General features: G+C 50.3%; 6 protein-coding genes across 6 annotated transcripts; 5 read left to right on the forward strand and 1 right to left on the reverse strand.

Annotated features, from left to right (window-relative positions):
* Nucleotides 1–1,308: 1,308 nt before the first annotated feature.
* ANOM_004713 (LEA domain protein) lies at nt 1,309–2,697 on the forward strand (the record flags this gene model as incomplete). The annotated part of the gene is made up of 5 exons (XM_015549970.1): nt 1,309–1,425; nt 1,494–1,623; nt 1,683–2,107; nt 2,167–2,336; nt 2,391–2,697. The coding sequence occupies 5 exons, from the start codon at nt 1,309–1,311 to the stop codon at nt 2,695–2,697; spliced, it is 1,149 nt and encodes a 382-aa protein (XP_015407274.1).
* Nucleotides 2,698–3,303: 606 nt separating this feature from the next.
* ANOM_004714 (uncharacterized protein) lies at nt 3,304–4,722 on the forward strand (the record flags this gene model as incomplete). Its single annotated transcript, XM_015549971.1, has 3 exons — nt 3,304–3,707; nt 3,798–4,029; nt 4,087–4,722. 3 exons carry the CDS (start codon nt 3,304–3,306, stop codon nt 4,720–4,722), a joined length of 1,272 nt encoding a protein of 423 aa, XP_015407281.1.
* Nucleotides 4,723–5,286: 564 nt separating this feature from the next.
* Nucleotides 5,287–7,086, forward strand: ANOM_004715 (cytochrome P450; the record flags this gene model as incomplete). Its single annotated transcript, XM_015549972.1, has 6 exons — nt 5,287–5,482; nt 5,535–5,668; nt 5,739–6,089; nt 6,151–6,207; nt 6,265–6,440; nt 6,504–7,086. The coding sequence occupies 6 exons, from the start codon at nt 5,287–5,289 to the stop codon at nt 7,084–7,086; spliced, it is 1,497 nt and encodes a 498-aa protein (XP_015407280.1).
* Nucleotides 7,087–9,045: 1,959 nt separating this feature from the next.
* ANOM_004716 (fungal specific transcription factor domain-containing protein) lies at nt 9,046–10,408 on the reverse strand (the record flags this gene model as incomplete). Its single annotated transcript, XM_015549973.1, has 2 exons — nt 10,007–10,408; nt 9,046–9,948 (listed from the first exon to the last, which is right to left on the reverse strand). Exons 1-2 carry the CDS (start codon nt 10,382–10,384, stop codon nt 9,046–9,048), a joined length of 1,281 nt encoding a protein of 426 aa, XP_015407279.1. The 5' UTR covers nt 10,385–10,408.
* A 582-nt stretch (nt 10,409–10,990) lies between these two features.
* ANOM_004717 (C2H2 type zinc finger domain protein) lies at nt 10,991–11,683 on the forward strand (the record flags this gene model as incomplete). Its single annotated transcript, XM_015549974.1, has 1 exon — nt 10,991–11,683. The coding sequence occupies one exon, from the start codon at nt 10,991–10,993 to the stop codon at nt 11,681–11,683; it is 693 nt and encodes a 230-aa protein (XP_015407278.1).
* A 1,161-nt stretch (nt 11,684–12,844) lies between these two features.
* ANOM_004718 (type I glyceraldehyde-3-phosphate dehydrogenase) lies at nt 12,845–14,055 on the forward strand (the record flags this gene model as incomplete). The annotated part of the gene is made up of 3 exons (XM_015549975.1): nt 12,845–13,066; nt 13,129–13,810; nt 13,859–14,055. Coding segments are annotated over 3 exons (1,086 nt in total), but the record flags the coding sequence as incomplete, so codon positions are not given.
* Nucleotides 14,056–14,131: the final 76 nt, after the last annotated feature.

The raw sequence follows: 14,131 nt of genomic DNA on the forward strand, positions 1-14,131 counted from the left end.
AATGGGAATGCTCAAATTGCCCATTGATTATCGGCTGTGTACCTGGAGAAATGATACGAGAATCTGGAGTTTCCATTATTTGAATACTAATGGCTAGAGATTTTCCTGCAGCGTGTGTTATAAAGCGGAACGACAATAATCCTTCGTTACCTAAGAATGTGAACAACTCGTCAATACAAACCAAATCATATTAGTATGAAGCATACATCAGACTCCGCTGCTACCAATTCAGCAATCCGAGAGCTGAGATGACCAGTTTCTCGTTGTCAGATTGTATAAGCGCTCGATTGCTCTGTTCGCATGGCTGTGCTAGTTTAAGAGGAACCTTGCCGGTCTGCGACTCTGTTTCTGTCGAGCTATCCCTGCCGGGGTCCAATGATTGCCAACCAACCATTTTGCGAGTATTGTGCGCTCTTCGCCTCTCATAGATAGTTGGCATACAAGTCGGCTTTTGAAAAAGGCCAATCTCACGTGACTAGAATTTCATAAGACGAGAAGATCACTTATGGAGTGAGCACTACTTTAGTCTTCACTCCATGGCCTTCGAGGTGATGTGTCAACTTCATGTAGACGCCTCTCCTCAGTCGTCATACGTGCTACTGTGATATGAGCCCCGGTATCCTTATACATCTTCGACCAAAGGATGTGGAACTCTGGACTTCCCGCCCGCTCCCGTACTCAAGCCATACACTAACCATATTTGGGCGAGATAACCAGATAAGTAGACGGGCAGGGCTGTTTTTACCTAAAGGGGGAAGGTCAAGTATAGTACCTAGTATAGGGTTACCGGAGAGTATAGAAGTCCATTATCATGCTAATGACGTCTAGTGCTGCCAGCTAAGAGGATAGAAGAGTCAAGCAAATCAAGTCGGACAATACTACAAATATTAGACCGAGATGGCGCTATCCCTATCATGGTCGGACTTCCGAAGCTGATGCAGTTGACCCGAGAGTTAGGACCTCATTGTTTATGGAGAAGAATAGCCTATGTTGAGGTTGAAGAGAATATCTGTCAGCGCACTATTTGCGGCGAATGATAGTTACGAGTTCATTGACGCCGAAAGCACTCGGCTCTCCGAGCCCTGAAGGCTCATATAGGTGCTGCCTGAATTATCATAGTCGAAACCAACCCCGCGCATTGGCCTGCAAGGATATTTCTAAACATGCGGAGAGTACAATTGACCTGGGTGAGTGGAGGAAGTTATGGCATGTCTATTTAACGGGATTGGGGAGAGCCCTTTGGCAAGTAAGCAGATATTGACATATTCGGCATTGCATGCAAAATCTACGTCTTTCAAGTCAGGTACCATGGCCCGGGTTGATATTCCGCTGAAAGCATTGCCCACCCCAAAGATCCACGAGATCAAGTCGGGCGTTGTCCTGCTTCCTCTCTCTCGCAGGGGCATAGGGCTTGGAATGATCGTCGTCCTTTCCGACGCGCCCCAAGCCAACTACTTTTGGATGACGGAGTTCCTATGCCGTCATTGAAATAGGCTGAGAAGGGCTACACCGTTATCGAAATCCGGAAATCTGCGCTGGATCACGGTTATATAATAAACCAGGCAATTGAGGCAGTGACTCGGCACGAGAATTGCTCTCCAAAGCATACTATCGGTCTCGTAGGTAAGATTGCTTCATTCTTCGATTCAATTTAGCACGACCTGGCTGATATCGAGACACAGCATATGGCCATCAGTTATGGGAGAAGGTACAATCTATTCCCGGTATCAACAAGGTACCCGCAGCCGCCATCTATCCGGTAGCAGCTGATGCTGCTAAATTGACATCGAGCATTATACCCACCGTGCAACATCTTCATGGGCCTACAAATGTGTCACTGCAGAGAACGGCCAATATAATGCAACATAACTATCCGATGATTCAGACCGATTTGTTTGCCCCTCCCACTTCCGCCGAATTTGATTATGCTACAGAAGCAGTCTCTCACACGCGGACCTTGTCCTTCCTGAAGAGGCATATGAATGGTCCCTACTTCGATCTGGAGGCCATCTGGGAAGAACATACTTACTTTGAACTCGACAACCAATCTGTTGAGCATGCTATGAACACAATGGTACAAGAGCCTTATTTTAGTCACATTCCCACGGTGAGTACCATACGACCTTTGGTCGGCGATTCGGCAATCTGCCAGCTGACATCTCCAAGATGACCGGGGGAATTGGCCGTGACCAACTCACTCGATTTTACCGTGGCCACTTTATCTTCAGTAACCCACACGGCACCAACAACCATCTCATAAGCTGGACCATAGGCATCGACCGTGTCGTGGACGAGTTCATTATGACCCTGACCCATGACTCGGAGATTGACTGGCTGTAGGGCTTCTCACCGTCTCTGGACTACGTTGTTCATCTTACTCATCTTCGTAGGATCCCTGGAATCCCTCCAACCGGCCTCTATCTTGAGATCCCTTTTGTGGCGGCTGTCAATATCCAAGGAGACCGTCTCTACGACGAACACATAGCGTGGGACCAAGCTACCGTGCTGCGTCAGCTGGGCTTAATACCGGAATATTTACCTTACCCATATTTATTTCCAGATGGGAAGGGACCAGCCCCGGGTCGAGCCTTCGAATTTCGAGTTCCTGCGGCAGGCGCTGAGACAGCGGCTAAGATGCGAGATAAGAATGCAGCACCTTCGAATCAGTTATTTGCTGGTGGGGTTCGAGAAGTCTGATGCACGGTTTTTAGGGATCGGTGGCACATCAATCATGGAGATGAACTGGTGTACCTGTCTTGGTGGCTTTATGCTTGGCATGAGCTGCGAGGTATTTGAACCAAAGAATCGAATAGGGCCAAAGCTTTCCGGAAAACGTTCTCATCCATCCCCTTCTCAGGCCTTTTGTCACTTCCGTGGTCATGTTACAGAAGGCCCACAGTGATCCTGTGTCATTGGTCATACTTGTACCGAGTGTGTTTCACTGCCTCACTCTGTTTCTTTGTCTCCTGTTACTGTTTTGTGGGTGTACTGACACTGACCAATGCTTGCCCCTGTGTAGTTGGGGATTGATGCAGCCACCAGACAGGGATTGAATCCACAAAGACTGATCCCTGATCGCCCAGCCTTACTTACCCTCCAACTGTCCTCCACCTCCACTTCAACATCCGAGGATGGGCGATTCATCGAGTATGTCGCTATTTCCATGTGAATTCTTCACCGCACTCTATCTCGCTCTCCTTTCCTTCATAAAGCGTTGATAGAGCCACGGACAGTGTCAATTGACCATGTCCTTAATCTCTTCTCCGACCATATCCTTTTATAAATCGCGTCTACTGAACTGTGATGGACTTCCAGAACGCCCAACATCTGGTGGCCGCCGCCCAGAAGGTACGCGCAGAATACCTCAAGGGTGCCCATACCACCTCTATCTCCGTCCAGCAAAAGGCCACCTGCCGCAACGATCCTGTCAATGGCCCTCTCTGGGTCAGCAAATTCTCCCTCCCCAGTCCAAATGACGATAACTCGCGCGAGCTTCTCCTACAGCTGATAGACGAGGCAAACGAGCACCAGGTACGCTACGATCGCCCGGAGTCGGCTCCGCTGGACTTTGAATGGGTGGGATACCGTAGCAATGTCCAGAAGGACACGCCGGAGCCCGCGATTGGGGAACAGGAGAAGTTTGAGAAGTTGATGGCGGAGACCAAGAGCCCCTTGACTATACTCTACCTCTACGGGGGTACCTTTGTGTTTGTGCTTCCATTGTCTATGATTAATGTATCAGTGCAGCGGTCCTGATGATTATCAACCCATTCCACTAGATTAAACTCCCCATCTAGCTATCGCAAACATGCCGCCTCACTGGCACAGGCCACAGGAGCCAGGGTCCTGCTCGTGCGACAACGACTAGCTCCTCAGAATCCCTTTCCAGCTGCCCTCCTGGACGCCTTCCAAGCCTACCTGGCCTTGCTGAGCCCCCCTGGGGGCAGTCCACACAAAGCTGTGCCGGCCTCTTCGATTGTGGTCGCCGGTGATAGCTCCGGCTCCTGTCTAGCCCTAGGACTCCTCCAGGTCCTGCTTTGATTACAGCGTCGGGATGCTACAATCACTTTCCATGGAGCGAAACAGGCACCCGTTGTGCCGGCCGGGATGTCCCTCCTCAGTCCTACGGCTGACCTCACCAATGCCTTCCCCTCGTTCGAGCGCAATGCTTACTGTGACATCTTCCCCACCCCGATCGAGAAGCTGCCCTACCTGGAAAAGACGTTCCCGACCTGTCCGGCCTGGCCTACACGTCCACCCCGTGCCAACCTCTACTGCGAGGCAGGCATGCTGGCGCATCCAATAGCGAGCCCCGCAGCTGCGGACGACTGGACCGGTGCCTGTCCCCTTTGGCTGGGGTCAGGTCAGGAGCAGATCGTTGACGCATCACGATTGGTGGCCCGGGAGGTGCATCGCGCAGGCGGATCTATCACTCTCCAGGAGTACGAGAACATGCCCCACACTTTCTTCTTCGTGTTCCGGATGGCCCCGCAGACAAAGCAGATCCTGGCGGAATGGGCTCAGTCGATCGTGCGATTTGGGCGTGGGGAGCGACCGCTCTCGAGTGCTCAGTTCATCCGGGCGCGAGGTCTGACGGCGGAACCGCTGGTGGTAGAGGATCTGGTGCCGTTCACGGTGCAACAGGCGCAGCAGTGGATGTGGTCCAAGACCCATGGCTATAAAGTACCGACCTTCCATCAAGAGGGCCGATCTAGCTTGTAGTAGTTAGCATACTGTCAATTTGAAGGGTGCCCTTTCCTGGTCATCTAGAACGAACCAGCAGTAGTCGTCATAGTACTCCGTGCTAGTAATTCCTCTAGTCAACGAGGAGACCGCCGGAAATGAGAGCATTCGTTTCAGACGAATTCTCTTTCTCTCCATCCTGAGCGCCTTGTGCAAAGAGAATTTGCCTATTGGGCACCTTAGCATTGTGGCCCGTCAGCGGGAGGAATCCCTGTTCCCTAATGCAGGGCCTAACGACTACTACCTCTTGGCTGACAGACTAGAATCCCGACGCATTTGGAGCTCTTCTTTGTTCCCTCCCCCTCCCCGCTAATCAATTCCGATCTCTGTGCGGGGGTTGCGATATGAGTCTATGACTAACAAAAGAAGACAACCATTGGGAAGAGAAAGGACACCGACGCCACACCCTACCTTCCACGATTCAAACAAGGAAGGAGTCTTAATTTAATTCTACTGCCTGGTCTGGCTTGATTAGTACTCTAGATAAAGGCCGTGTGTCCAACCCACCCCCTCAGGAACTGGATGAGCTGACAACAGGACACCATGGCTGTCCTCCTGTTACTATCCCTGGCGCTGGTAGCCCTAATCTCCCTCGTCGCCTACCGTGTCTATTTCCACCCGCTGGCGCACATCCCCGGCCCTCCGTTGGCCAAGGTGACCTATCTCTATGAATGGTACTATGACCTTTACCAGGGTGGCCAGTTCACCTTCCAACTCAAGGATCTGCATGAAAAATATGGTAGGGATTCCACATCCTGATGGACAGACGCAGCCTAATCTTTCGGCGACAGGCCCCGTCATTCGCATCAACCCGGACGAGCTTCACATCAATGACCCCGATTACTTCGACAAGCTCTTCAACCAGATTAATGGCCGTGCTGTGAAGCCCTTGCGCGTCGCCGAGGCCTTTGGGCCATATCCAGCAGTATGCCTCCCTGTCGTGACAAACCCCCAAGAGAAATTATGGAGAAGAACAGTATAATTAAGAAGGACAGACGATTGGGACCCAGTCGCATAACTTGCATCGCCTGCGACGCAGCGCTCTGAACCCCTTCTTTTCCAAGAAATCTGTCGACGACCTCGTTCCGGTGATGTGGCAGCCCATTAATATTCTACGCGAGCGTCTGCAACAAGCTGCGCAGACCGGCGACATGTTGAATATGAAATATTTCTACGCCGCCGTCACCTTAGATATCATCAATGCCTACTGCTTTGCCCATGAGCCGCAGAATGTGATCCAGCCAGATTTCGGCCGCAAGGGGTTTGACGACGTGGATAGCTTCTTGGAGGTGAGTCTGCTGAATATCCATATTCCGTGGGCCATGCGTTTCACGTATTCATTGCCGGTAAGCATTCCCAGCTCTGGAGTCATGGAAATGTATACCCTAACAAACCTTCACTGTCTAGGACCGCGTCAATAAGATCCTGGCTCCTGCCATGGCAGATATTCTAGATTTCCGTCGGGTAAGACCATCGGAAAGGGGTCCAATAAGATACAGTTGCTAACAGTTATCTGTACAGGACTTGTCTCGGCAGGTGGAGGCTATTCGAAACGGCGAGGATACGACCTACAAGAATGCCAGTCATCGCACTGTCTTCCATGAGCTTCTAGACAGCAAACTTCCCCCAGTAGAGCTGCGGCGGGATCGACTGCGTGATGAAGCGTTTAGCTTGGTGACCGCAGGCTCTGGGACAACGTAAGCCTTTCCATCTCCGAAACTCTCTACTGTAGTGCAGTTTCTCAGGCTAACTCCCTATAGAGCCTATGTGTTGCGTGGCACGGCATATCATATTGCCGCCAACCCGTCTGTGCGACAGCGACTGCATGACGAACTCGTGGCCAACATCCCAGATCCCCAGCAGTTTCCCACACTGACCACACTCGAGCAGCTGCCCTACCTAACAGCCGTCATACAGGAGGGACTACGTTTGTGTGATCCGGTCACCCACCGGATTAGCCGCCAATTTCCTGACATCCAGTTGCTGTGCCGCAGAATCATCATCCCACCCAACACGATCGTGGGGATGACCGCCATGCTCACACATCTCAACGAGACTATTTTCCCCGAACCGCACACGTTCCGGCCCGAGCGGTGGTTGGGACCCGACAGCAAGCGGCTGGAACGATACTTGGTGCCCTTCAATCGGGGATCGCGCTCCTGTCTGGGCGTGAATCTGGCTCGTGCAGAGCTCGTTTTGATTCTCGCAGCAGTCTTCCGTCAGTTTGATTTCGATGTTTCCGCTGTTCGACGGGAGCGCGACATTGACGTGAGTCGTGATTATATTCTGGGGGCGCAGGCGCGCGACACGCCGGGAATCTTGGTGACGGTGAGGGAGTGTTAGTCAAAGGCTGTGTTGGTTCATGTATACTCTCAAATCAATATCGACCTGTTCAGGAAATACTCTGTGTATAGAGTAAACGCGCGAAAACCGCGAAAACCGTACTATGTCGAACATGTCTGACAAGGATTATACTCTGTGGCTTCTCGCCAAACGGTTCTGAGGCGTCCTATCCACATGACTAACCCTAACCATCTCTGCTGTTGGCAATTCGTACATGTCTCACTGCATTAGCGCAAGCCGTTTTCAGATCCTTGTAAATCCACAGTGAGAAGGCCGAACAGAGAAACAAAGAAACATGATTTAAGGATCATTTGCGGACATTCTTCCCATCGGCCAGGATTCGCATCCTCTGTACACCCTCCCGGGGATGTCCTATTTACGCTCATTCCGAATTCAACACAGTATAGCTATGGGGCTATTATCTACGGTACAGGGGAGAGAGCGTAGGAATTGATCATCTTTCGATTCTTATTTTGCTCGTAGTTGGTGTAAATGACCTTGCTTCGAGACTTATCCCCAAGCTAGCTTGCTTTTACCTACGTACGCTATCTTACGAAGGTCTCTCTCGCAGTTTGACCCGCAGAGGCTTCCCCCGAAAATGGAGAGAAAGATACTCGCTGTAGTCGAAATCGTGGATGCTGTGCGCAAATTAGATAACACTCTCGTCCCGAAAAGAATGGTTCAGAGACACCTACTCGGTCTCATAGGAAGACATCTGGAATCTGCGAAACAGCATGGCAAAGATAGAAAACATTTCCACATATGCCAAACTGGGTTGAATGTAGTTAGCAGACGAGCGTCGATATCAGACGAACGAAGAAACATGAATTGGGATTCTCGACGCACTGTCTGGCGGGGCACATCCGTCGTCCCTTGGAGAAGGCGACGATGGCATTTTCCATTTGTTTGGGATTCCCCGTCACCCAACGAAGAGGGTCGAAGGCTTCGGGCTGGGGAAAGACATCGGCATCCATGTGGATGTACAGTGAAGTCGTGGTCACGACGCTCTGCGAGTCACTATCAGCGAGCGGGCACAGTGAAACTCCCAGTCGAGGGAAAGCCATTCTTATCTATTGCCAGCATAAGGTATGCAATCATGAACTCTTTGCAAACCACAATGAACTAACACGAAGACTGTCGAAGGATACGGAAACTAGCATGGATTCCTGGCATGGGAGCGTACAGGATCCCACTCAGGTTTTAGCGTTTCTCAAAGGCTGGCCAGTCCACCATCAGCTGGATGCTGGAATTTGTCACGTACTGCCAGGTGCTTTCATTGATCAGAAACTGGTCATTCGAAAACCGCTCAAGACTTGGCTCTCTCCCGGAAGCAAAATCATGCTGATAGGCGATGCGGCCCATGCGATGATTCCCATTACTGGGCAAGGAGGGAGTCAAGCCATTGAAGATGCTGCAACGCTCGCAATTGCTCTTGAGCTAGCTGGGAAGTCGAAGGTATCTCAAGTGCTCGCTGTTGCGGAGAGAATCAGGTATTGTAATGTCCAAGTTCAAGGATTCAGAAAGAGGTTGGCTGATCGATTTGCTATACCTAGGTATCCACGAGCCTCGCTCGTTCAAACGGAGCTCTCGAGGGATTTCGATTCGGAATTCCAGGTTCGACAAGACCTGGAGGCAACGCAACAAGCACAAGGCGATCAGTCGCCTCCAGACCTTAGCTGGATATTTGACCATGATTGCCAGAAATATGCGTATCAGGAGTTCACTCGCGTCATGGAAGCCATCGAAGGTGGGCTGCCGTATATCCCTCACAATATGCCAGAGTAAATGAAACGGGCCAGAATGCATTAGGAGTTAGCAATGGAGAATGGAAGTTGTTAGAACTGTTTACATATGGTCATTGTGGTTGACAGGTGGAGTTCGCAAACCTTGGCCGAGCTGAGCTATCTGCATTCTTTCTAGAGCAGCATTGGCTACTAGAGTGTGTCTGGCTTAGCTTCTTTATATAAGTAGTATTGGAGATCCATCAATACAAAGAATTTGTTCCCATTTAGGCAATGTCTGTCCCCACCAAGAGCTGCGGGCTTTCCACACATCCTTGATTATCTGTAAAGCAGTCCATGTATGCCTCAATGATTGCGGACTGATCTCCGCCGAGATAACCAGACTATGAAAAAAGGCACCTTGATCTGGGTCTGCCATGCATCCAGTGACACACAGGGGCCATGTCAGACTGGCGAGAAGACGCCGGTTTGAGAGTTCTTTGAGGAGCTCAATGGTTCGAGAGACACTGTCCCGTATCTCGCTTAGGTCCGGGTTGAGACCTGAGACTACCGAATGCAGGTAGGTCAGTGTGGAACTGGCATAAATCCGGGTGATGTAGATGACTGCATCTGGAGAACTGGTCGTTTTAGCTGATAACGCTCTGATTCCATTTTCTAGGCTGTCCTCGACCCTCTTTGCCCGGTTCGCTAACTCCCTGAAGCTGAGGCGTCGGTTCTCTTCCTCCTCTCTTTTCCACCGGTCCAGCATGCCCACGTCTAGAATAGCCGACAGCACCCAGTTCTCACAACCAAGGAACTGGTGACACTGAACCATATCGTATGTGGAATCCATCAGATATCGGTAGTCGGACAGTGCAGCTGTCGGGCCAGTTGAAATGAAAGACAGGATGCCAGTTACAGCCAGTGCATTCGTTAGAAACCGGAAGGCACTGGCATTTTCGTAAGAGAGAGACCCTTCTGTGTGGAGGTCATGGAAATCAGAAAGAGTTAGGCCTGTCCAAAGGGAGGAAGTGTGTTTGATCGGTTTGATCATACTGTTCCAGCTCCCTACGAGAATGGGGATCAGTGACGTTGCAGCTTGCAGATGAACTTTCCAATCTCCATATACAGGATAGGAGGACTAAGATAGACAGGTTAACGTATAATTCACTGTATCCTGTCGGAGAAGGACTGTTTACCTCATAACTGATCAGATGTAGAGCGCTTGCTAGGGAAGGAATACAGTATCTTATGGTGTCTAGGTTATATACTGGGCTCAACTTCAGTAAAAGCTGCTGTGTTTCTCGCAGCGCCAGTATATAATATCGCAGTCTCTCCTCTTGACAAAAGGATACCGACTCTGGCTGGTCCATATTGAAGCATTTCTCCTTGTGCAGTAGACTGAGGCACAGCGTAGCGTAATAGACCGATCTTGTTGACGACAGCAAGGGCAAGAGCCATTCTCTTTTCCCCACAAACTGGCTATGGTAGAAAGGGAATTGATGAGGAAACACGTCGTCCACATAATGCATCAGAAGGCTGATTTCCCTTTCCTGCATTTTCTTAGCCACACTCATTGAGACCGGTTTTGATGAGATAAACTTAATCCAGACACAGTATGTTGATCATCCGGGGACATGGTTAGGCGCGGTACAGGATTGAGGGGATGGATAAATCACACGTCTGGCTGAACAGGGTTCACGGCCTTGGGGATGACGCCTTGAACCCTGTCCACCCTAATCCTTGAACCCGGCTCAACCAAGACCATTATACTAGGGCCAAATAGCGTTACCTAGGGTGTAGGATGTGATGCGGGTTGCAGCCGTCATCCGGGCTACTAAAATACCTGTGGAAGATAAGCTGAATTTAGTTGGTCTGCCATTTGCAAGGTCAGGTTAGTGCGCGCATCTAGAGAGTCGTATTGGGGCTTATAGTTGTCTCTGTTAAGCCCCCGCTAGGAACGCTAGTCCCACGGGTTTGATCGGTTTAAGAACCAAGATACGACTCTGGAGTAGGTCAGCTGACTGTCCAGGAGGTAGTGGGTAGATCAGCCACCTAGCCGTTTAGGTGATAGTCGTGGTATGCTAGGGCTAGTACGGTTAACAGATCCCCCGAGACCATTTTCCTCTTTCTAGTGGACGAAGCTCAAGGCCGGTACAAGCGTATCGCTACCGTGTCTAAACATGGCTGAATCATGGATGGCTCTTCCGCTCTTTAACCGCCAGGATTCTCCAGAATCATCACGGGATGTGTTATCAATGGCAAGCACTCGGCGGCTATCTATAGATCCTTCTATACAATGCGGCGAGAGGGACAACTCCGGTGAGGTTAATCCTCACAACCTGCCAGGTCAGCTACAACTGCCTGCTGACTTGAATCCCGGAAGGGTTGCCCCGACTACTCATTTACCTGATTTGACAAGAAGGGCCAACCCGGAGTCCCGATGGATGCAGTGCGGCGAGCTTGAAGTTCGGGGACCCGATGCTGTGACGTGCCCGTTTCCTGGGTGCAAGTCGACACTGCAGTTTACCGGATCCCGGGAGCTTCAACGGCACTATAAACAACACTTTAAACGATATTTCTGCCGCTATCCACATTGTCCGCAGGCGGGGCCGGGTCCAGAGGGCCGTCATCCCCCCACTAAGCGGGGCTTCGCGACCAGAAAAGACCGTGCCCGGCACGAGGCAAAGCACGACCCAAGGATTCAATGCCCTTGTCTGAATGAGAGAGGCGAGCGGTGTTCGAGGATGTTCAGCCGGATTGACAACATGAGAGATCATGTGCGCCGGATCCATAACAACAGCTACGATGCAAGTCAAGAGACACACGGCACGGCTGATGCGAATCCTGATATAGACATTCACCACGAAGCCTAGGCAAGAAGTTGGAACAAAGAAACTTTGATTCGCAGAAGTGGGTCAGAGGACACTTGTATGGTATGGATGTAGCTCTAGATAGGGCATTTTGTTGAGTTCAACCTGGAGAGAAATTGACGAGATGTACTTGCAGTATGATTTTTAAGATATGGACCACAGTTTTGGGAGACGCCAAAAGCATATTATCATAGAGCAAATGCCATCTCGCTTCGAAAATCTGCTGTCCGTACTTATTTCTGTCTCTCTCGCTTTATACTGGTAATTTCCAAGGACAACTAAATGTCTTGTGGTCAGCAACAACCTTGACATACATGCCAGGACTGCCTGGGTCTGGTTCGCCTAGGAGCAGTCACAAATATCATACACGCCTCTTTCCCATCTGGTGTCACATAGCTCCTAAACAAAGCGAGCAAGAATGACGGCAAGACTCGTGTAAACCTCACGAAGTTATTGACAACCAAATATATCAGCAACAGAAGTAAAGAGCTATGCATCTAACTTACTTCATTCCAATGCACATACGGGCTCCTTTTCCAAAAGGTACGAAAGACGGTGCTGCTGATTAAGCCATCGTGAAGGCTTTAACATCATAGGGTCTGGGGAGATGACTCCATTGTGCAGAATATCTCTGTGGCTCATGCTAACCGGGGTCTAAAGGGACCGGTCTTTTCGCACTCGCATCCTAACAACTGCTGTTGTAGTATCCATGATACTGAATTGTGTGGTATCACCTAGTCGGACGATCGGTGCTGAAGTGGATTGGTTAACCTGGAAGAACGGACGGTAGATGATGAGTGTGGTAGAATAAGCAGGAAAAGAGGACACCGGTTAAGGAACAAGTATCATGGCCCCCACTTCTTTCAGGCGAAGCCTTGCACTGGTGGATGCCACTAAAATCGGGTGTCTTACGTAGTGAGTCAAGTGATATCCCGCCTTAGGGTACGAAGTATATTCGAAGATACTGACAACACTGTATCCTGGATCCGGTGTCCACATCCGGCTAGTGATGACTACGTACAATATCCCCCGGAGCACACCGGCAAGGCTTCTTGGTAAGCCCGACTATACAGCCTATACTAATCATGTTCTGACGGTGGCAAGTTCTGGGCTTGTGATCGAATATCGACGAGGGGTTAAAAGGGTGCCCTTGCTACTATTTAGTCTCCTCCTCGTCACCTGCTGATCTCTTGTCATTCTTCATCAATTCTACCCAAATCACCCCCTTACTATTGTAAGTCAAGATTACCCGAAGACAAAATGGCCGCGAAAGTTGGTATCAATGGCTTTGGCCGTATCGGTCGGATTGTATTCCGCAACTCCTTCTCTCATGACAACACCGAAGTGGTGATGGTGAACGATCCTTTTATCGAGGTCCAATACGCAGTACGTTCCTTGGATGGCCTGAGTTCGAATGACATGATCACTGATATCACTCGGGCGCTTAGGCATACATGCTCAAGTACGACTCTACCCACGGCACCTTTGCTTATGATATCCACGTTGATGGCGACTGCCTTATTGTGGACGGCAAGAAGGTCAAGTTCTATGCGGAAAAGGATCCTTCCAAAATTCCATGGAAGGATGCTGGGGCGGAATATATCATTGAGTCAACTGGCGTGTTCACTACAGTGGAAAAGGCCAGTGCTCACCTTCAAGGTGGCGCCAAGAAGGTCATTATCTCTGCTCCTTCTGCCGACGCACCCATGTACGTCATGGGGGTGAATGAGAAGACCTATGTAGGGGCCGACGTGGTGTCGAATGCCTCCTGCACTACCAACTGCTTGGCGCCTTTAACCAAGGTTCTACATGATAGATTTGGTGTAATTGAAGGCCTGATGACCGCGGTTCATGCCTACACTGCCACGCAAAAGCTAGTCGATGCACCTTCTCTGAAGGACTGGCGTGGTGGCCGTGCTGCCGCCGAGAACCTGATCCCGAGTAGTACAGGGGCGGCCAAGGCCGTTGGTAAGGTGATCCCTGAGCTCCAGGGTAAAGTGACCGGAATGTCTATCAGGGTGCCAACCTCCAATGTGTCCGTGGTTGACCTGACCTGTCGCCTGGAGAAAGGAGCTTCGTATGAGGAGATTGTTACCGCGATAAAGGAAGCTGCACAGGGACATTTAAAGGGTAAGCTGACTATAGTTCTGTTTGGATATCATAGCTAAGAATGAGTAGGTATTCTCGATTACACCGAGGATGACGTTGTCTCAAGTGACATGAAGGGAAACCCTCATTCATCGATTGTTGACATCAAGGCTGGTATCTCTCTGAACTCGAACTTCGTCAAGTTTGTGAGCTGGTATGACAACGAATGGGGATACAGTCGTCGGGTGCTAGACCTGACTGCCTACATTGCCAGTGTTCGGAAGTAGAGTCATGATTGATGGATGAGATTGATGTTGTTCTAGTGGGCAAGACAATGAAAGAGATGAAGAACTTGATGGTAAA

Source organism: Aspergillus nomiae (assembly GCF_001204775.2).
Source record: "Aspergillus nomiae NRRL 13137 chromosome Unknown contig00119, whole genome shotgun sequence".
Lineage (NCBI taxonomy): Eukaryota > Fungi > Ascomycota > Eurotiomycetes > Eurotiales > Aspergillaceae > Aspergillus > Aspergillus nomiae.